The sequence below is a fragment of the Bos mutus genome, chromosome 25 (genome assembly GCF_027580195.1).
Source record: "Bos mutus isolate GX-2022 chromosome 25, NWIPB_WYAK_1.1, whole genome shotgun sequence".
In the NCBI taxonomy this organism is placed as follows: domain Eukaryota; kingdom Metazoa; phylum Chordata; class Mammalia; order Artiodactyla; family Bovidae; genus Bos; species Bos mutus.
The window spans coordinates 28,862,605-28,885,944 of NC_091641.1; the positions used below are offsets into that span (position 1 = coordinate 28,862,605).

General features: G+C 38.0%; 1 protein-coding gene and 1 long non-coding RNA gene across 11 annotated transcripts in view; one reads left to right on the forward strand and one right to left on the reverse strand.

Moving 5' to 3' along the window:
• Positions 1-23,340, forward strand: part of LOC138985553 (uncharacterized) — an 87,950-nt gene that overhangs the window by 60,369 nt on the left and 4,241 nt on the right. The window contains exons 3-4 of one of the 2 annotated variants that reach the window (XR_011462595.1): positions 1,309-1,458; positions 10,055-10,185. This is a non-coding gene — a long non-coding RNA (uncharacterized lncRNA). Of the gene's footprint in view, positions 1-1,308; positions 1,459-10,054; positions 10,186-23,340 lie in introns of those variants that run through there. The other variant, XR_011462596.1, reaches the window with a different exon arrangement.
• MRTFB (myocardin related transcription factor B) overlaps positions 1-23,340 on the reverse strand; it is a 291,761-nt gene that overhangs the window by 34,660 nt on the left and 233,761 nt on the right. For all 9 annotated transcript variants that reach the window (XR_011462594.1, XM_070362295.1, XM_070362299.1 and 6 more), the window contains 5 exons: positions 19,069-19,134; positions 12,718-12,773; positions 11,423-11,498; positions 7,332-7,493; positions 6,316-6,494 (listed from right to left, as the gene is read on the reverse strand). Coding sequence is in view for 8 of the 9 variants with exons in the window: in XM_070362295.1 (XP_070218396.1) it covers positions 6,316-6,494; positions 7,332-7,493; positions 11,423-11,498; positions 12,718-12,773; positions 19,069-19,134 (539 nt within the window). In the remaining variant the exon portion in view is untranslated. The remainder of the gene's footprint in view (positions 1-6,315; positions 6,495-7,331; positions 7,494-11,422; positions 11,499-12,717; positions 12,774-19,068; positions 19,135-23,340) is intronic.

The following is a 23,340-nucleotide window of genomic DNA, read 5'->3' on the forward strand; positions in this document are numbered from 1 at the left end:
TATTACAAAAGGACTAGTCCATAATACATTGGAAATTAAACTATATAAAAAAACATATTATCCCTTCACTACAGGCAATTTGAGGACCACTGGTCTATAGTAATTAAATTCACCATCAAACTCCTGTACTGAATTTCCTTTTTCTGAATTTCCATTTTAAAGATTAAAAACTCAGAATCTCAAAGAACATCCAAAACAAAATGAGGGCCATCCCTGCTCTCTGGAAACTTGATGTCTAATGAGAAGCAATGTTTTCAGGTATTGATCTGCATGCATGCAAAATTGCTTCAGTCGTGTCTGACTCTGTGCGACCCTAAGGACTGTAGCCTGAGAGGCTCCTCTGTCCATGGGCTTCTCTAGGTAAGAATACTGGAATGGGCTACCATCTCCTCCTACAGGGGATCTTCCCGACCCACGGATCAAACCCACACCTCTTATGCTGCAGATGTGGCAGGCGGGTTCTTTACCATTCGTGCCACCTGGGAAGTCCCTCAGGTATTGATACTTTCCCTTAAACTATAAATGTGAAAGTAATTATATTTAGGAAGATTAATACATTTTACTTATATATCAAGTGGGATATCTAGACAAATTTTAAAAACAAACATGAGATAACAGTGAAAATAAAGTACAGAATTTCCCAAAGCAAAACATAATTATCACTTCTAGACACAAAAACCACAGACTTTACAGGCATCATAAAATTGGCCTCTGTAGTTGATTAAAAAGCCAAAAACAAATATCTACAACATACTTACAATCCTACTTAAGGATTATCTTTCTCTGACATCAGTATAGTACAGTTAACATGGAGATGCTTATTTAATTACATGAATAAAGTGTATAATATTAAGAATCTTTGTCAGATTCCTTATTTATAAATAGTAAAATACTGAAAGGGAATTTTATAAAGGACACACAATTTAAGAAGGTTTCAAGGTATACAGTGTAGGAATTATGTAATGGGAAAGGTGCCGTAAGCCAGCCCTGACTCTAGGCTCTTTTACTTGAATGTATAAGTAGGAAACGCACCATTCTCTAAAGTGGGTCTCTTTCCAAAGGCACTCGTGACAAATAAAAAGCAGACAGAAGTGGCACTGGAGCAACACTAAAGAGTGTTAGGAAAATTAATGTTTAAGTTCATGAATGACCTCAGGCTTCATGTGTGCTGCCCTGGCAATAAATAGGCTGTATTTATTCTTCAAGAAACAATTGTTCTCCCTTCTGTTTTTCCTTCAAGGAATTCTGGAATGTCAGCCTACTGGTGGGACTGCCTCTGATTGAAGTTTCTCACTTATAAACTTACAGTTTCTTACAGGTGGAACCGTCATGAAGCTGTTACCAGGCAGATAGCTGAGGTGACAGAAATTCTCTGTTACTAAAAGCTAAGACCATGCTAATAGCTGTCTGATGTCCTGACCTACTCAGACAGAAACAGAGAACAAACAACCCAAATGGGTAAGTAGAACTGTTTTCTAATAGTATTAACTTGCATATTTGACATTCTTTTTAGCCCTATTTTTAAAGCTGAAAACCAGGGTGCAGCCAGTATGTAAGGACAGTAGGGGCTGGTCGCTGACGCTCATTTCTTCCAGGTCAGGTTCCAATGAAGCTGAGGGGCCAGTCACACTTGCCCTGTAAACTCTGACAGGAGAGTATAACGTGTAGCTCCTCTGACTACCTCTGATGGTTCCAAGTGGGAGATAGGCTGGCATCACAGGATGCAGTACAGGAGACATACATGGGATACAGAAGCAGTATGGGAGACATATTGCTTCTACAAGCTGGCATTAGTCAGTGCTCATGGTGCTGAATTCAACTAAGTACTCTTTCTGTACCAGGCCCTGTGCTAGGTGTTAAAGATACACACCTGTATTTCAGATAATGGTGATAAATGCAGTAAAGAAGATAATGTTGAAACATACAGTCCCTAACAAATAGATATTCATGAATGAGAAGAAATGCTGTAAGAAAATATCCAAACATTTTTAATCCCCAAACTTCCATACTGCTCTGAACCGAGGCCTCCCCTGGTGAATGGGTGAGGCCAGATAATTGCTCAATTCCTGTACAATTCAAAAATTCTATGATGCTTGGTTTTAGTAAGAACATTTTCTACTGAACTTGACCCATCACATTAAGTAGTTCAACAGTCTTGACTTTTAAAATAACTAAATACTATTAAAATTTCAGTAAGGGAAAAACATGATAAAGAGGAAAAACAAATTATGTGCAGCATGAAAGTTCTTTAAAACCAAAAGAAACACAAATGCTCATTGAGGAAATAAGAAATGTGAATTTCTAATGCAATTATTAAAAAATATTAGATTCTTTTGCATGTACTATATTGAATACTCATATATAATCTGATGCATAGTAGGTGCTTGATAAGTATTTGTTGAATAAATTCAGTATAACCAAAATCAAGTGGCCAAATAAAACATTCCAGTCTCCAGTGTGCAGAGTTTGAAGAAATGATATTACCTATTTGTGGTAAAGACATAGTCACCGTGGAACTCTTTCTTGGAAGGCAGATGAAGTGCCTACCTTTTGCCTAACATAAGGTTTCAAATTCATTTAGTATCTAGTAATTCTTCAAAGAGATAATCAGTGCCCACTATGCATGTATTAAAAAACCAGGGTGTAGTGAAAAATAGGAAACAACTGTAGGGATTTCCCAGCTCAGTTGGTAAAGAATGTGCCTGCAGTGCAGGAGGCTGGGGTTTGATCCCTGGGTTGGGATGATCCCCTGGAGAAAGGAATGCAACCCACTCTAGTATTCTTGCCTGGAAAATCCCATGGACAGAGGAGCCTGGTGGGCTATAGTCCATGAGATCCCACGCGTCGGACATGAATTAGTGACTAAAACACCACTAACCAACAATAAGGAATTGGTTAATAGAGATAGTGTATCAGTTCAGTTAAATACTAAGGTATACAAGCAAGGTACACATAAGGTTACCATATGCCACAGCAATTCCACTCCAAGATATATACCGAAGAAAAGTGAAAACATATGTCCACATAAAAACTTGTCTAGTGTTCACAGCACCATTAGTCATAATAGCAAATGTCCACTAACTGATGAAAAAAAAATGTGGTATATCAACACAATGGAATATTACTCAGCCACAACAAGGGATGAGGTACTGATACATGCTACAACATGGATGAACCTTAAAAACATTACACCTAAGCAAAAGAAGCCAATCACAAAAGATGATATATTGTATGATTCCAGAATTTATTACAAAAAAATGTCTGGAATAGGTAAATCCAGACAAAGTATATTGATGGTTGCTTAGGGCCAAATGGAGTGACTGCTGATATGTACAGGCTTCTTTTGGGAAAGATGAAAGTGTTCTGGAATCAGATAGTGTGAGAGTTGCACAAATCTGTGAATATACTAGTAAGCACTGAATTACACACTTTAAAAGGTTGAATTTTCCCAGTGCCTTTTTTTTTTTTTTTAACAGAAATATAAAAATTCATCCTAACATTAACACAGAATATCAAGGGATCCCAAGTAGCCAAAATCATCTTGAAGAAGAATAAAATTTGAAGATCTCACACTTCCTGATTTCAAAATTTACTATGAAGCTCTAGTAATCAAAATGATACTGACATAAAGACAGAGATACAGGCCAATGCAAAAGAATAGAAAGCATGTAAATACACTCTCTTATATATGACCAAATGATCTTTGACAACAGTGCCAAGACCATTCAGTGGGGATGGAACAATCTTTTCAACAAATGGTGTTGGGGAAAACTGGATATCCACATGCAAAAGAATGAAGTTGGATCTTTATCTTATATACAAAAATGAAAATGAATTAAAGACCTAAATGTAAGACCCCCAAACTATGAAACTCTTAGAAAAAAAAACAGGATCCAATCAATCCAAAACAATCTAATTTATGACACCAAATTATGGCAATGATTTCATAGTCTGACACCAAAAACACAGGTCACATAACCAAAAATACACAAAGAGGACTAGATCAAACTTAAAAACGTCTGTTCATTAAAGGTTACTGTCAACAGAGTGAAAAGATGGGAGAGAGTATTTGCAAATCATATATCTGATAAGGGGTTAATATCGAGAACATATAAAGAACTCCTACAACTCAACAGAAAAGCAACCTGATTTTAAAGAGAGCAAAGGATTTGAAAAGGGATTTCTCCAAAGATGATATACAAATGACCAAAGGCATATGAAAAGATGCTCAACATCACTAATGATTAGAGAAATGCAAATCAAAACCACAGTGAGACATCACAATCAATGGGCAGAAGACCTAAATAGACATTTCTCCAAAGATGACATACAGATGGCCAACAAATACATTAAAAGAGACTCAACATCACTAATGGTCAGAGAAAAGCAAATCAAAACTAGAGTGAGGCTATCACCTCACATGAGTCAGAATGGCCACTATCAAAAAATTTACAAATGATAAATGCTGAAGAGGATGTGGAGAAAGAGAACCCTCCTACACTGTTAGTGGGAATGAACACTGATGCAGCCAATATGGAGATCAGTATTGAGGTTCCTTAAAAAACTAAAAACAGAACTACCCTATGACCCAGCAGTACCACTCCTGGGCATATACCCAGAGAAAACCATAATTCAAAAAGATATATGCACCCCAGTGTCCACTGCAGCAGTATTTACAATAGCCAGGACCTGGAAGTCACCTAAATGTCCATCAGCAGAGAAATGGATAAAGATGTGGTACATATATACAATGGACTATTTATTAGCCATAAAAAGGAATGAAATTGTGCCATGTGCAGAGACATGGATGAATCTAGAGGCTGTCATAAAGAATGAAGCCAGAAAAACAAGTATCTTATATTAACACATATGCATGGAATCCAGAAAAAATGGTAGAGATGATTTGCAAAGTAGAAATAGAGACAAATGTATAGATACCGAGGGGGGGTGGGGGTGGGATGAACTTGGAGGTTGGGACTGACACATGTACGCTACTGTGCCTGAAACAGGTAACTAATGAGAAGCTACTGCCCAGGGAACTCTGCTCGGTGCTCTGTGGAGAGGGGATCTAGGTGTACGTATGGCTGAGTCACAGCAGTGTAAACCAACTATACTCCAGTTGAAAAAAAGAAAACAGTGAATATACTCAATATCTTATAATACTATAACGGAAAAGAATCTGAAAATATATATACACATATATATTTATATGTATGACAATCATTTTGCTGTCCACTTGAAACTACACAAAATTGTAAATTAACTATACTTCAATAAAAACAAACACAGTGAGATCACCTCATTCCACTGAAACAGCTACTATGACAAGAACAGAAATTAACAAGTGTTGGTGAGGATGTGGAAAAATAGGAACATATGTGCACTGGTGGCGGTGGTTTAGTGTCTCAGTCGTGTCTGACTCTGCGACACTATGGACTGTAGCCCACCAGGTTCCTCTGTCCATGGGATTCTCCAGGTAAGAATACTGGAGTGGGTTGCCATTTCCTCCTCCACTGCTGCTGGGAGTGTGAAATGTTGCAACCAGTATGGAGAACAGTATGGTGGTTCCTTAAAAATTAAAAATAGAACTACCATATGATCCAACAATCCCACTTCTGGGTATATGCCCAAAGAACTAAAAGCAGGGTCTCAAAGAGAGATTTTCACACTCGTGTACTCATCATTATTCACAACAGCCAAGAGATGGAGGCAACCCCATGTTCACTAATGAATGGATAAACAAAATGTGGTATATCCATAAAATGGAATATTATGCAGCTTAAAAACAGAGAGAGATCTTGTCACATTTTACAACATAAATGAACCCCAAGGACACTTAAATAATATAAGCCATATGAGATATTCAAAGTAATCAAATTCATTGAGATTGAAGGAAAGTACTTACCAGGCCTGGGGGGATGGGGAGTTGATGTTTAATGGATTTAGCTTCAGTTTTGTAAGACAAGCTTCTAGAGATCTGCTGCACAACAGTGTGAATACAGACTACAGGCCTGTACACTTAAAGACGACCAAGATGGTTAAAAAGAAAAAAGCGTGAATTTTATGATGTGTGAATTGTAACTCAAAAAAAAGTTACATGAAAAAATTGAGTTACAAAACTGTAAAGTAAAAATGTGTACATAGAACAGAAAGAAAATGTAAGAATCTACTGAAAATGTGAATAGCTGGATTACATGTGAAAAATCTATGCTTTTCTGCACTTTCAGACTTTTTTTCTAGTGAAGATGCATTACCTAGATACATAAAAACAAGGCACTTTCTTGGTTTAGGGGTTAAAAACAAGAAAAGCAATACCTGGGCTGGAGTGTTTGTAGTCACAGGAGATGGCGATTCACTAACTTTTGGCTCACTTGGGGACGCGGCTGACCCCTGCGACTCCTGGCTGGCTGGCTGGTCCGGAGACAAAGCATCACTGCTGTCTTCGTCAAATGAGAAATCGCCCTGAGTTTGGGGATAGTCCTCTTTCCCAACGCCTAAAGAAAGAAGTGATTCTTAATTGATCTTGGCCTTGGAATACTAAGGTTAAAATGAAAAAGGAGAAATATTATTCATTATAAGGACTAAAGAAAGCTGTTTAAAAACAAAGTTGGACATAATGTACTTCTCAGTGGGAGAATACACAACTACCTATGATGAATACCTGGGGGAAAATACCAAACCTGAGTCAGATCAAGCCTTTGGATCAGACTACTACTGATAGGAATACAGGAGACAAGAGATTTTTTAAATGACACCTAGGGATGCAAATGCATTCAAAAAAACCTAGAGTGTGGAAGTGCTAAAGGACAAAATAAGTTCATTCATCAGCAAATAAAAAGGAAAGAAAGGAGGAAGAAGATCTGCCCAGGAGACTGACCTAAAAGATACATCAGCTAAAGACAATGTGCGGAGCTTGCTTGGATCCAGCTGTTGAAAAACATTATGAGGCCAAATGGGGCTCTGACTGGGGTACCTGTTGCTAAGTCCCACCTCAGGGAGCAGCGCTGCTGTACTGACACCTTCCCTTTTGGGGCCCATTTCTTTGGAATTGAATGGAATCATAAAATGACTGAATACAGACTGCCTAATTTCCATAGGTCATGGTAGCTTAAACCTCTTGTTAGAGGAATACCTGTGTTAACTGGTGCTAATCCTATCATACATAGTATTAATAATAACAATAATAATACCATGGAGATAAGTACAAATGTTGATTTCTAAATCATCCAGAAAACAATAATCATGATTGGTGCTGGCTTTAAAAGTAGATTTTTCTTATCTAAAACTTCCAAGTTTGTCTCTCAGAAAACAGTAAAATTTCAGAGTCTTGCCTATAATTGCTTCCTTAACACTGGAGTCTACAGGAAGGATGTTTTTCTCTACCAGCTCCATAGGACCAGGTCTTTGAGCAATCTTTTCATTCAGATCATCAGCTAGTCGAGCTCTTTTCAACTTCATCTGAGTAGCCTGCAGGGACGGCTCCGCAAATGTTTCTGAAAGAGGAAACACAGGTTTAATTATTACTTGAATTACTGTCTCTATTCCATAAGATGGTGACTGCAGCCATGAAATTAAAAGACGCTTACTCCTTGGAAGGAAAGTTATGACCAACGTAGATAGCATATTCAAAAGCAGAGACATCACTTTGCCAACAAAGGTTCGTCTAGTCAAGGCTATGGTTTTTCCTGTGGTCATGTATGGATGTGAGAGTTGGACTGTGAAGAAGGCTGAGCGCCGAAGAATTGATGCTTTTGAACTGTGGTGTTGGAGAAGACTCTTGAGAGTCCCTTGGACTGCAAGGAGATCCAACCAGTGCATTGTGAAGGATATCAGCCCTGGGATTTCTTTGGAAGGAATGATCTAAAGCTGAAACTCCAGTACTTTGGCCACCTCATGCGAAGAGTTGACTCATTGGAAAAGACTCTGATGCTGGGAGGGGTTGGGGGCAAGAGGAGAAGGGAACGACAGAGGATGAGATGGCTGGATGGCATCACTGACTCAATGGACGTGAGTCTCAGTGGACTCTGGGAGTTGGTGATGGACAGGGAGGCCTGGTGTGCTGCGATTCATGGGGTCGCAAAGACTCGGACACGACTGAGTGACTAATCTGAATCTGAATTCCATAATGTTATTTCAGGCCAACTAATTTCAACTGGTGTAAACTTATTTATGGAAAGACAACGACTGCTTGAGAATGCTCCCATCTGCAATTTACATTCTAGTCCTGGAAAGCTTTATATTGTCTACACAATGTGGATGTCCCTGGACTCAAATTAATATGAACTCAAGCCAAAACTGAGGTGCTGCTATTGCTTATTTATGATAGGAGGGTCAAATTCACATCTATTAGGTATTGGGGATACAGAGGATGAACAGAGGAGAGAGATGCGGTCCATGCTCAAGAAGTTTGCAGTTTTAGATTTGGCTTCATTGGAAACTCATTTCTTCGAAGGGGTGACACTGTATCTCAGACTACAAGCTTCTCTGCAGGAGTTGGTGGGAAAAGCTACAAATCATATTCCTGTGCACAGAGCCCTTCATAATAATTAAAATTTGGATTTATTTCTGAATAAATAACCTTGAGACATTCAATTACATAGTAATTAATTGTCATATAGAAGCATCAACTCATGTACCCACAAATGCATAAAGTTGTATAATAGACGTGAAACTACTATAAATATCATAACTCATAAACAGCATAACTTTGCATAATTCCTGTGTTTCTGGTAATGCTCATTAACATTTTATTAAATTGTTCTAAATAATACTTAGTCTGACTGTTGGTGTTAACTCAATATTGCGTTGAAAGTTGCTTGCTCCTTAAATTATTCAGTAGAAGATCTTTTAATGAAACTCCCTGTAAGTAACCTCAGGACTGTCTAATGTTTTTCATTCTGTAGGTTAGATGTCCTAGCTGAGGCCCAAAGCACACTGAGACCCCACGGCCAATAAACTACCCTTCAGCACAGCTGAGCACTTCTCTTTTCACCTTATGTGCTTACCAAAAATTAACCTTGGCTGTCCACAAAACAGTGCGTCACTATTGTGATTGCCATCGTCACTCATAATTTAAATGTTACGGGGAAATCATAAACTTCAAAAATGATTATTTCTTGGAAACCTGAGTTAAATGCTTTGGCATGACTTGATAAAAACAAGTCATTAAAAAAAAAAATCACTGTCACATCAGGACAACTAACAACTATAAAGATTTGGGGAAAAATGATAAAATTTAAGATTTTTAAACTCAGACTGCTTTTCAAGTATCTTTACATTTTGATCCACCATGAATGGAAATTGCAGATGATTCCCCTCATGTGAAGTTCTTAGTCCTAAGTCGGCATATTGGTAAATAAATGCATGTTTCTGTAACTTAAAATAACACATGTGCTCATCTCATTTTTATAATTTTCCTGTATAAAACAACTCTGGCCCCAATCTTAGTAGATAAAGCCCTTCTAACTGCACAGGAAGACAAGCGGGGGAAGTAGATCATGCAAATCATTCTGAAGATGCTTTTGTTAAGATGCAGGCAGGACAGTCTCCTGCCTTTGCCTCCCTTCCACTGACACTATCCAAGTGATATCAGGAATGTTTGGGAAGAAGATATTCCAAAAGCGAGTAGTAGAGGCTGGCATTTCAGTATGCTTCTATTCTGGTCTAAGTGCATCTTCATCTCCATGAGGCGGAGGTAAAACTTCAGGAAATAATTTAGACTTCTGCCTGCCAAACATCCAATTCAATCAAAACTGGGATGATGGCAAAATAAGTTGCTGGTGGTTTTAAGGTATTTTTAAAATTATAGATGAGACATTCTTACTTCAAAAATCTCAACTTTAGAATAGATGTCCTAAAGACATCACTTATGGTTTATTCCTATATATAATTAGGCTTTTAAATGCTGAAGAGTCTGATTTTAGAAAAAGCAAATATGATTTCTTTTGATAGTTAAATGCATTTGCCTTAGTTTTAATTATGTTAATAAAGCCTGTTACAGTCAGACGACAAGTTGAAACGGGCAGTGTCATTTCTACAAAAATGTCTCTTACAGGTCAAGATATTTTCAGGCACAGAAGGAGTCATTCACTAAGTTACTTACCAGCAAACTTGCTTCTCTGAAGATTCACTTATCCCTGACAGCTGGTGGCTGCTCCTACCCTACCAATGGAGTTCTGGAAAAGCTTTTTTTAGTCCAGTAGAAGTGGAGAAAGGCATAGACTTCTTGCCTCCCATCCCAGACACGAAGATAGTTACCTAGTCTTAGATTATCTGGATTAGAAGAGACTCTACTTGGGGTTTGAGGGACCAGCCTGATACTCGGAACTGCTTTACAACGTTCTTTACACGGTGTCAGTCTGTCTGTATTCCCTGTAGGGCACTTTTCACAATCTGTAATTGACTTGTTTTGCCTGCATATAATCTCTCTGCCACTAGACTGTAATAAGCTCCATGAAGGGGGAAATCTGACTGGTGCCTAGCTTGCTGGAGCAAACGAACACCTCTAGTAAGGACAACCATGTCACTTCCTGAAGATTTTATTTGGAGACATCTGACTGACCTTTATGCTGAGCTAAAATCTAATCCTCTGTAATATCAACCGAATTCTAACTCTATCATTAGGCCAGAGAAAAGAAATCTAATCTTCCTCCTACCTAATAACTGTCTCTAAATGTTTGAGAAGTTGCTGTATCTTCTCAAGGTTTCACACCCTCAAGGCTATCACAAGGTCAGGCTCCTCGTCTTGCTCAACAAATTAAGTCAGTGAAGCAAAACAACGGAAGAAAATGTATCTCGGGACTTTATGGTAGAAGTACCACCTTCCAAGAAGGCTTTATCTTTAGAGAGAAAAAGCCACGACCTGAGCCACATGCCTCACCGAAGATGGAATAGAACTGTCGCTACCAGCTTTGTAAAAGATGAGGCTCAGGCATGCAGAAAATGTGGTGGGCTGAGGGGAGTTTGTTTGTGATAATGGTCAGATCAAGCTGGACTGTTGTGGGTAAGCAGCAACAAAGAAAAATGTTAGGTATGGGCTTGCCCCAGGTAGACACAACAGGGTCCAAGTGGTTTAAAATCTAGGGTTAGATTTGTGTCTATCAGACCTTTTATGATGAGTGGGCACACATCACCCACTGGTGAAGAAATCTGGACGGAAAATGTTTTTCCAGAACAGTATGGCAGAGAGACCCATAAGCGCCCTCAGCGGGCAGGGAAGACTCAGTCCATCATCTGGTTATTTGTATAACCCCGTGTATCTAACATAACACTTTTAGCTTGGGGTCTTCATGCTGCTATCCAATTGACAGGATGTCAGCCTGTGGGGTAAAAAGTTATTAAAATCGGAATAAACAGAAATGGTGGAAGTCTCACTTGTTTTCTTGAGAAAATGTAGCAAGATAAGCAGAAACAGAACTTTTACCTTCTAAAATGTGCATCCTGACAAGTTCAGAACGATCTGGTCGACTCCGAATCTTGTGCTTCAAAAAGTTTTCGGTCTTTTAGATAGAGAGAGAAAGAGAAAGTCTTACCATAAATTATTTATGATTTATTGTGTTTTTTTTTTTCCCTCAAGGTAACTCCATTTAAATAAATTGTATATGCTTTTGGTCATGATTTTGAGAGAAAGAAAAGAGTAGAAATTAGTTCTGTGAGAAACTATTATCCAATACAGGACTTAAATTGCAGCCTTCAAAATTGTACAGGGATTTGAAGTCTATGTTGACATAAAGTAAGCACTTTATAGACTTTTATTTTAAAACTTGGAAAAGCAGAGGCTCATAACTTTAAAGATGACCTCTGAACAGAGGATTTGAACATATAAGTATCTTAAAAAAAAATCTACACTTCAGGTCAAGTAAAAATTCACCTAGATAACACATTTCCCATTTTGATATTTGGCAAAACTAATACAAATATGTAAAGTTTAAAAATAAAAATAAAAAAAAAAGAAAACTAACATCATAAAAAAAAAATTCCAATGTACTGTCTTTGATGAATTCATGTCTTTAACCATATTTTCTTATTCAGAACTGTACTCAATTCTAAACAGTATGGCTTAAAAATGAGTTTTGTAGTTTATATGACTCTAAGAGATCATTATTGCATCCTGGGAAAACTCTTAAGGAATTTGTGGAACATGTTTGTTTTTATATTGCATGATAGAAGTTTCCTATAAATTGAAAAGAACAAATAGTGGCCCTTTAAAGAAAAATAATAAACATCACTTTAATGCAACTATGATGGAGTCATCTCAAAGAATAAAACAGAGCTGAATATGGCAACATTGCTCCTTCAGTCAAATTCCCCAAGTCTTGGTCAAATGTCCCACTAACACAGACCTGGGAGGGAAACCACCCAAGGAAGGATCTGGTGTAAATCCCCTCCTCGGGTTATCTATCTGCAGGGCTAACAACTGGCAGAGATGTTCCATCAGTATTCTAAGACCTTGTTATGCCCAAAGCAAGAAAGAAGTGTAATTTTTCCTTTACATACAAAGCTAGGTTACTAGCTTTAAAGAACAAAATTTGAATGTCCTGTATTTTCTACAAACCTTCAAGATAAAACAACCCCAGGCTACACTGCTCCATATACCATGTATCTTGAAAATACACTCTATTTTCTCTATTGACATATGTAGGAATAAGATTATTACTTGTCCACAGGTATTCTAACACAAAAGAAAGAGGCAGAACATTTTAAATGAAAATCTCTTACTCTGGCTCGTTCCAAGCTTTTTATCTGCTCATGGAATGCCGCGGGGCTCTTCAGAGCTGTGAGAGGAAAGGAAATCATTTCCGTGGTATAGATAGAGGAGTTAATACTTCAGTTAAATGTTACAGTATTATCATGGTGATATTTCCTCTTAATCTTATTAATGTGCCTCTACAGTTCCGTTTATTTCCTAGTTCCTTTAGGACAGTTGCAAAATTGAAACCTTAAATGTTTCAGAATTAAAATTATATATTTCACAAATAAAACAAGTGAACATTTAAAACAGAGTTATAAACATAATGACAACTCATATATTAGGTCAGACTGGTTCCAGCCTGTAGTTGGGGCAAATAACCATTACCAAGGGAACTGTTTGATGGTTCCTCAACAGGTCTTTGCTCTTACGGTCATACAAGCTACTGGAGAAAGTCCACAGGTCCTCAGGGCATTTAACGTTGCAGTGCTCTAGCCTTGACCACAAAAACACTCTGCAGTCCGTGTCTTAGAGATCGGAGTTACCACTTACCGAGAACCTACAACGCACTAGTCCCATGCTCTGTGGTCCATCTTACAGTTACGTTGCTGCTGATCACCACAACAGCCTTGTGAGGTTCATATTAGCCCCAGTACAGATGAAAGGCTCAAAGAGGTTCAGTGAAGTTTTGAAGTTATACAGCTAGATGGTCGTCTAAGTGGAATTTAAACCTAGAAATCTGAATTTGGCAGGTTCGTGCTCTTCCTACCATACCACAATGCAACTCACTCTAAAGACACAGTGATTCCTTAATCTGTTAACTGCTAGTACATTAAATGTTCCAGAGTCCCAGAGAGGCAGTACTTATTAAAAGTATTACCTACTACAGTATTTCTATCAATAATCATAATCTTTGAAAAATCGTTAGTGTTTATATCCATCACTTTCTGATCAGTCCCTGCAGTCATCACTGTGGGTAGTCAGGGGACAGGGATGGGATACAGGACTAGGCTTACCTGGGCTGTCACCTCAGAATTGAGCAATCAGTTCTTGGTAACATTCAACTCTGGTACATAATGCACAGCAAAGGATCACAGAAGTCCAGCCCAGACAGATTTGGCTAGGGACCAGTTCCTAAAAGCAGACTGTAGCTGGCTTTGCAGTGACGTTTAAAGCATCATACTTTGATCCTGTTTGACTGGCTCATATCAAGTATGTAGTGGTGAGAAAATCTGGCAGATTATCAAACCAGTTTCTTTAAAAAATTCTTTTATAACCTCTGGCCTTTTTTTTGGGGGGGGGGGCTTTTCTAATTCATTTATTTTAATTGGAGGATAATTACAACATTGTGATGGTTTTTGCCATACATCAACATGAATCCTCTGCCTTTTTTCTAAAAGAAAACGATTATTTTGGCTGTGCTGAGTCTTCGTTGCTGCATATGGGCTTTCTCTAGTTGCAGTGGGTGGGGCTACTCTTCGCTGCAGTGCTCAGGTTTCTCATTGCTGTGGCTTCTCTTGTTGCGGCTCAAGGGCTAGAGCACAGACTCAGTTACTACACAGCTTGTGAGATCTTCTGGACCCAGGATCAAACTCATGTCCTGTGCACTGGCAGGCAAATTCTTAACCACTGGACCACCACGGAAGTCCCTATCAAACCAGTTTCTGATACCTGGTTTTACCAAAACACAAGATTTAAAATATGTAGATAATTAATAGTAGTTCAGAAAAAAAAGGAGACCCCCTGTTAGATTCTTGGGTCAGGAAGATCCACTGGAGAAGGGATAGGCTACCCACTCCAGTATTCTTGGGATTCTCTGGTGGCTGAGACGGTAAAGAATATGCTGGCAATGCAGGAGACCTGGGCACAATCCCTGGGTTGGGAAGATCCCTGGAAAAGGGAATGGCTACCCATTTCAGTATTCTGGTCTGGAGAGTTCTGTGGACTGTATAGTCCACGGGGTCACAAAGAGTCAGACATGACCGAACGACTTTCATTTTCATTTTAGAATAAAAAGTTTTCACTGGGAAAGACATCTTATCACACAGAAAAATCTGTGTGACCCTTATCACAAACTAGAAAAAGCCAACAGCAATGATTGTGAAGACTGGAAAGTGTAAGTGCATTACGTAATTTCTTTCTAGTTTTTTAAGCCAAATGAATTACTTCTTAGGAGAAAATCAAATTTTAGACTAAGGCCCCCAAATAATCCTAACAGCCTATAAAAACAACCACTCTTCTACTCTAAAATATAAAATCACCTCCAAATTTGGTGATTATGTCAGTTAATTTCAGTCGCTCAGTCGTGTCCGACTCTGCAACCCCATGGACTGCAGCGTGCCAGGGTTCCCTGTACATCACCGACTCCCAAAGCTTACTCAAACTCATGTCCATAGAGAGGGTGATGCCATCCAACCATCTCATCCTCTGTTATCCCCTTCTCCTCCTCCTTCAATCTTTCCCAGCATCAGGGTCTTTTCCAATGAGTCAACTCTTTGCACGAGGTGGCCAAAGTATTGGAGTTTCAGCTTCAGATGAAATAATCAGCTTCCAATGAATAATCAGGACTGATCTCCTTTAGGACGGACTGGTTGGATATCCTTGCAGTACAAGGGACTTTCAAGAGTCTTCTTCAACACCACAGTTCAAAAGCATCAATTCTCCGGTGCTCAGCTTTCTTTATAGTCCAACTCTCACATCCATACATGACTACTGGATAAACCATAGCTTTGACTAGATAGACCTTTGTTGGCAAAGTAATGTCTCTGCTTTTGAATATGCTGTCTAGGTTTGGCATAGCTTTTCTTCCAAGGAGCAAGTGACTTTTAATTTCATGGCTACAGTCACCATCTGCAGTATTTTTGGAGCCCAAGAAAATAAAGTCTGACACTGTTTCCATTGTTTCCCCATCTATTTGCCATGAAGTGATGGGACCAGATGCCATGATCTTAGTTTTCTGAATGTTGAACTTTAAGCCAACTTTTTCACTCTCCTCTTTCACTTTCATCAAGAGGCTCTTAGTTCTTCTTTGCTTTCTGCCATAAGGGTGGGATCATCTGCATATCTGAGTTTATTGATATTTCTCCCAGCAATCTTTGATTCCAGCTTGTGCTTCATCCAGCCCAGCATTTCGCATGATTTACTCTGCATATCAGTTAAATAAGCAGGGTGACAATATACAGCCTTGACGTACTCCTTTCCTGATTTGGAACCGGTCTGTTGTTCCATATCCAGTTCTAACTGTTGTTTCCTGACCTGCATACAGATTTCTCAGGAGGCAGGTAGGATGGGTTGGTATTCCTTCTCTTTTAAGAATTTTCCACAGTTTGTTGTGATCCACACAGTCAAAGGCTTTGGTGTGATCAATAAAGCAGAAATAGATGTTTTTCTGGAACTTTCTTGCTTTTTTGATGATCCAACTGATGTTGACATTTGATCTCTGGTTCCTCTGGCTTTTCTAAATCCAGTCTGAACATCTGGAAGCTCATGGTTCACATACTGTTGAAGCCTGGCTTGGAGAATTTTGAGCATTACTTTGCTAGCATGTGAGATGAGTGCAGTTGTGCAGTAGCTTGAACATTCTTTGGCATTGCCTTTCTTTGGGACTGGAATGAAAACTGACCTTTTCCAGTCCTGTGGCCACTGCTGAGTAATTTGCTGGCCTATTGAGTGCAACACTTTCACAGCATCATCTTTTAGGATTTGAAATAGCTCAACTGGAATTCTATCACCTCTACCAGCTTTGTTCTTAGTGATGCTTCTTAAGGCCAACTTGACTTTGCATTCCAGAATGTCTGGCTCTAGATGAGTGATCACAACAGCATTGTGATCATGGTTATCTGGGTCATGAAGATCTTTTTTGTATAGTTCTCTGTATTCTTGCCACCTCTTCTTAATATCTTCTGCTTCTGTTAGGTCCATACCATTTCTGTCCTTTGCTGTTCCTATCTTTGCATGAAATTTCCCCTTGGTATCTCTAATTTTCTTGAAGAGATCTCTAATCTTTCCCATTCTGTTATTTTCCTCTATTTCTTTGCACTGATCACTAAGGAAGGCTTTCTTATCTTTCCTTGCTATTCTTTGGAACTCTGCATTCAAATGAGTATAACTTTCCTTTTCTCCTTTGCCTTTCACTTCTCTTCTTTTCTCAGCTATTTGTAAGGTCTCCTGACAACCATTTTGCCTTTTTGCATTTCTTTTTCTTGGGGATGGTCTTGATCACTGCCTCCTGTACAATATCACGAACCTCTGTCCACAGTTCTTCAGGTACTCTATCAGATCTAATCCCTTGAATCTGTTTGTCACTTCCACTGTATAATCATAAGGGATTTGATTTAGGTCATACCTGAATGGTCTAGTGGTTTCCCTACTTTCTTCAATTTAAGCCTGAATTTGGCCATAAGAATTTCATGATCTGTGCCGTAGTCAACTTCCAGTCTTGTTTTTGCTGACTGTATAGAGCTTCTTATCTTTGGCTGCAAAGAGTATAATCAATCTGATTTTGGTATTGACCATCTGGTGATGTCCATGTGTACAGTCTTCTCTTGTGTTGTTGGAAGAGGGATGTTTGCTTTGACCAGTGCGTTCTCTTGGCAAAACTCTGTTAGTCTCCGCCCTGCTTCTTTTTGTACTCCAAGGCCAAATTTGCCTGTTACCCCAGGTATCTCCTGACTTCCTACTTTTGCATTCCAATCCCCTATAATGAAAAGGACATCTTTTCTGGATGTTAGTTCTAGAAGGTCTTGTAGGTCTTCATAGAACTGTTCAACTTCAGCTTTTTCAGCATTACTAGTTGGGGGATAGACTTGGATTACTGTGATACTGAATGGTTTGCCTTGGAAATGAACAGACCTCACTGTGTCATTTTTGAGATTGTATCCAAGTACTGCATTTTGGACTCTTGTTGACTATAAGGGCCACTCTATTTTTTCTAAGGGATTCTTGCCCACAGTAGTAGATGTAATGGTCATCTGATTTAAATTCACCCATTCTAGTCCGTTTTGGAGAAGGCAGTGGCAACCCACTCCAGTATTCTTGCCTGGAGAATCCCAGGGACGGGGGAGCCTGGTAGGCTGCCATCTGCGGGGTCACACAGAGTCAGACACGACTGAAGTGACTTAGCAGCAGCGGCTAGTCCATTTTAGTTTACTAATTCCTAAAATGTCAATATTCAGTCTTGCCATCTCCTGTTTGATCACTTCCAATTTACTTTGATTCATGGACCTAACATTCCAGGTTCCTATACAATATTACTCTTTACAGCATCAGACTTTACTTCCATCACCAATCACATCCACAATTGGGTGTAGTTTTTGCTTTGGCTCTGTCTCTTCATTCTTTCTGGAGTTATTTCTCCACTGTTCTCCAGTAACATATTGGGCACCTACCAACCTGGGGAGTTCATCTTTCAGTGTCCTATCTTTTTGCCTTTTCATACTGTTCATGGGGTTCTCAAGGCAAGAATACTGAAGTGGTTTGCCATTCTCTTCTCCAGTGGACCACATTCCGTCAGACCTCTCCACCATGACCCGCCCATCTTGAGTTGTCCTATATATCATGGTTCATAGTTTCATGGAGTTAGACAAGGCTGTGGTCCATGTGACCAGTTTGATTAGTTTTTTGTGATTGTGGTTTTCATTCTGTCTGCCCTCTGATGGATAAGAATAAGAGGCTTATGGAAGCTTCCTGATGGGACAGACTGACTGAGGGGGAAACTGGGTCTTATTCTGATGAGCAAGGCCATGCTCAGTAAATCTTTAATCTAATTTTCTGTTGATGGGCAGTGCTGTGTTTGGTGATTAAAGGGAAAGAATCACCTTGGACAAATATTCTAAAATTAATCAACTCAAAAATGAAGGGATGAAGCTTAAAGCTACTTGGGAAAATATCTTTACTTGGGCAAGGAAGATTTTATTAATTATAAATAGGATGTTTATTCATCCTGTAATTGAGATGCATAATTATACAGACCATCATCTAGCAAAGATAATTTGAATTAAATAAGGTTTTGAATTAATTTATTACGCTACTTTCGCAAGTATCTTTGGATTCACTTAGATCTAGAGTAATTATTTCAGTTATTTTAAAACTATGGCTGGAATTTGAATTGAAGAACTGGTATTACCCTAATTACAGAAATTTAAAGGTGCTTTTTGATAATATAAAATCCAAGTCCATCTTTTAAGTTGCATCTGGTTTCCAGAATGTACTTTAAATGATTCTATCAGCAATGCTGATGCCTGGTTTTTCCTTGTAAATTCACTGAATAATTGTATATGGATTAAATGGACAACACTGAAAGCAGAGTGTGATGCAGCTTCTTCTCAGACATGCCCGTGTTGTTACATCACATTAGAATGACGAGGATGCGTCAGCCTTACGTGGCATGATGCCCTGGTCCACTAGTTGCTCTCTCGTCCTCCTTTGTTGCAGCCTCAGCTGGAGCACTGTAAAAAGGAAATAATCACCATTGGAGTTTACATGCAACCGTAGGGTCCAGAGGAGGTATAATTAAGCTTAATTAATCTTCTATTTCAGAATTGAATAGGGATATTACCTGGCACCATTCAACCCGTCAAAAAACAAAAACAAAAACAAAAAACCCGTTTGTGATTTCTGCCCGTTGGGTGACCTCTGAAGTTCTTTCGGCATATTTTTTGCTTAGTCAGTTAATAATTTTAAGTTAATAAAATAAAAGCTAGTATTTTTTTTATAAATAAAATCACATCATACTTAGCAAATAAACAAAAATAGTTGGCTTACACATTGTCTTACTAATCTTACTAATGTAAGATTCCCTAGTTTTTTTAAAAATAAGTTAATAGCAAAAATGTATTTTAAGGAAAGATTAATATATCTGGAGGAACTTACTCCATCTGGAATAAATCTTAAATAGCTTTAAAGAAGGCCAACTTCATAATAAAAATTAGACTTATAAGATACTAATAATGATCCAAGGGAAAATTTCTGAATTAAGACCTTTAAGTTTAATAATCTGTGTACAAACGTAACAGTGTACCTCATTCTAGAAGTTCTAAGAAAGCCATAAATCAACTGATATCTAATCATTTTAATTAAAAGAGTAAATGAATCACTAAATGTGTAGAAAACAAGGTACATATCACAAAATGGGGAAATCCTGTTGGCCAAATTTAATAATATATATATATTTTCCCCAAGATTTCTCAGGCAGATTCCTTTCATAGCATCTCTGTTTCTATCCGGAAAGTGAACTGATTTCAAAAAAGAGTAACAAATGAAGTAACTATGAAAAACATTTTCCTTGGTTTACCCTACATTCAATTTTAAGTTTCCACATTTAATTTTTATTTCAGACCATGGGTGAAAACCAAGGTTAGGATTATTAAGGGCACACTTTAGGGGTGTCAATATGCCAAAAAAGAAAAAAATTACCTGTGTGTATTTCTTAAACGGTAGGGAAGGAAGACAGTTTTTTTTTTTTTTTTTTTTTTTTAAAAAGCAAGTGTGTGATGAGCCTGTTTGGACCAGGCTCAAATGAAATGCCCATAATGGTTCCAACTTGCAGTTAACCCCAAGGCCTGATCTGTGGGAGCTGCAGCCCTCACGTCACAGCCTTGCTTTTTGCTTGTGCTGAACTGCAGAGCACAGCCCACTCTTACATATACTTCAAAAAGGGATGTGACTGTAAAATGGCTTTTAAATATATTTTTGTATTCATTGCTAAATATAAATGTCATTCTTTACTCAATACCAAAAAAAAATTTTTATCTACTTCTTTTGGGGGCCATAGGACCACAAAACTTCACTGACATCTCATTTAGAACTGAAGCAATTGAGATAAGGTTCTATTACACACAGCAAAGAAAAAATTAATGAGTCAAAAAATATATGCACATGGTTCTCATATTAGAATGTTTTGCAATTCTCTGAATCAATTATGCTCTAACGTGAAGATCTTTTCCCTGATAACTTACAGTTTATTGAGAATAGTATGTTCCCACTGTACCTCACTAGGAACAAAAATAACCAGAGAGATGACCTGTGGATCTGAAAGCACCCAAATGTCTGCATACTCTGACATTCTTTTGTGAATGCCGAAGTTAATGCTTGTCTGAAATCAGGGTGGTCATATTCAAGAGGCAGAATCCCAAGAAAAGAATACTGAGAAGAGAAAAGGGTCAGAACACTCTCTAGTTCAAAGGCTGACACTTCTGGAACATGGTGGTCCCTGTCTGTTGGAGAGTCCCCAGCAGTAGGATTTTTCCTTCCTCGTGAGGGAGTCTTCAAAGAAAGGAGTAAAATAGAAAGGGTAAAGAAAACATCAACAGCCCCCTTGTTTGGTTTAAAACAAACAAACAAAGCATCATACTAGTGAGACAAATGTGTCAAACACGATACATAGTTTTAGGCAAATGGCATCTTGGAATGAGGGTGGACATGCATACTTTATTAAACATATCCCTATTATTGATCACGTAGGTTGTTTCCAATTTTTGCAACTCCCATAGCTAATGCTATGGTGGATTTTTTTGGTAAAGTTTATTCCTAATTTCCAGTTATTTCCTTAATTCCTACAAGGAGGAGTATCTTTATGTGGTCCATATAAGGCGTGGCCATAAAGCAAGCAGACTTTTGCAAACCATCATCTTTGAAATTATAGTAGACACGTGAAAACATGAATACAGACGACTTCATATCTGCTGCATTTAGAGGAAAATGTTCTAACTAATTTGTGAATTTTTCCAAGATGATGTGGGTTATTACCTCTTAGGGTTAACATTCATGTTTCCTACTACATTTCAACAAAGAGAAAAATGCATATAATTTTGAAAATTCTTGGTGTTATTCCTTGTTACAACAGACAAAAAACAATACTGTGTCAACATATGTGGTTTTTGTTTGTTTATTTTAGCTGTGCTGGGTATTTGTTGTGGCTGGTGGGCTTTATTGCCTAACAGCACATGGGATCTTAGTTCTCTGGCCAGGGATTGAACTCGCATTCCCTGTGTTGAAAGGTGGATTCTCAACCACTGGACCACCATGGAAGTCCCAACATAAATGTTTTGAACTTGCTCTTTTTTATATACAAGAAAAGTAAAAACTTTATTTTAACCACCATTCTGAAAAATGAAAGGTAGCTTATCTAATAGCAAAGAGGAAATGTCATTCTTCTTCACCATCAGAAATAGCTCAGATAGTAAAAAGTATCATCTTTTAGTTCCTTTCTCCTGAATCTTAAATGGATTAAAGCACGTCTAGAACAAGATTTTAAGATTAATTTCCAATATTTAAAAACAAAAACAAAACCCTTAATGTCTTTCATATAATATTTATACCCCCTTCAAATGTTTAGCTGCTTTCTGAGCCAAGATGATTATCTCTATTCTCTTTTGTTTCTATAATTAGAATGTTTGAAATGTTTCCATAATATGACATAATTAAAGTGCCTTTCACTCTAAAGAAAAAAACTCATATTAGCAGCATTTTAAACAACATACAGCAGTTTAGCATGAGTTGAATGAGCCAAAACAAAGCACAGGTTTTGGCCAGGGGACTTGCAAGGGGACATCTGAGGACTGTATATTACAGAAACAAGGCAGAAATGACACTTTCTGGGAAGCAGTATAGCAGGCAGCCATGGTCTTAGAAATTCTTTATAAACAGCTAGTTTCAATTATGGGGTATGAAGGAGGGTGGGATGAGTAGGTGTGGGGAGAGATGAGTGTTTGTCTGCAAGGCAGAGAGAAGATTTAATGTATGTTATTTAATCACAAGACACAGGACAGAATAAACTACAGAATTATGAGGGGAGAAAAAACACAGGCAAACCCTGAGCCAGTCAAATGAAGGCTGGGTAAATCGACGGCAAAAGCAAAGATGGGAAACTAAAGAATACTCTAGTGTTGACTATGTATTGACTCTGAAGATAATATTAGGTAAAAAACAGACCTGGTTCCAGTTTTTTTTAATTATTTTTTAAGATGTTTGACTAGTTAAGAGAATGAAGTAGTTGGACTTTGGCAAAAATTTATTATGCATTGTTAAATGTATTTAGGTGCCTGGTCCTAGAATAACAAAACAATTTAGAAAAACCACATCTTCATATTATCTTTTGAACTTAGATACAGGAGGGGTTAACTGGCCTCTAAATAAGACCCTGGAGGAGGAAATGGCAACCCACTCCAGTATTCTTGCCTGGGAAATCCCATGGACAGAGGAGCCTGGCGGGCTACAGTCCATGAGGTTAGTTCTGTAAAGATTCCCATATTTTTAGTGCTTTACTGTGAATGGGTATTTTGTAGTCACAGAGTAAGCAGTCACATCTTGAATCCTTTCCTTCTAAGCCTGGGATTCAGGAATGTATCAATATATGTACCAATAATTTCTCTATTTAAAAACTCATGTTTTGTAAGAATATTTCTATTAAAATAAAAGTGAAACATGCACATAAAAAAGGGCATTAAAAAAAGTAAAAGATGTTTTCTCAGATCAGTCTCTGTAGGCAAAAGAAGCAAAAGCTTTTTCACAGCAAAGGAAATCATAAACAAAATGAAAACCCAGTCTATTGCACTGGCAGAAAGTATTTGCAAATGACACTACTGACAATACCCAAAATATACAAACAGATCATACTGTAGCTCAATATTAAAAAAAAAAAAAAAAATCAAACA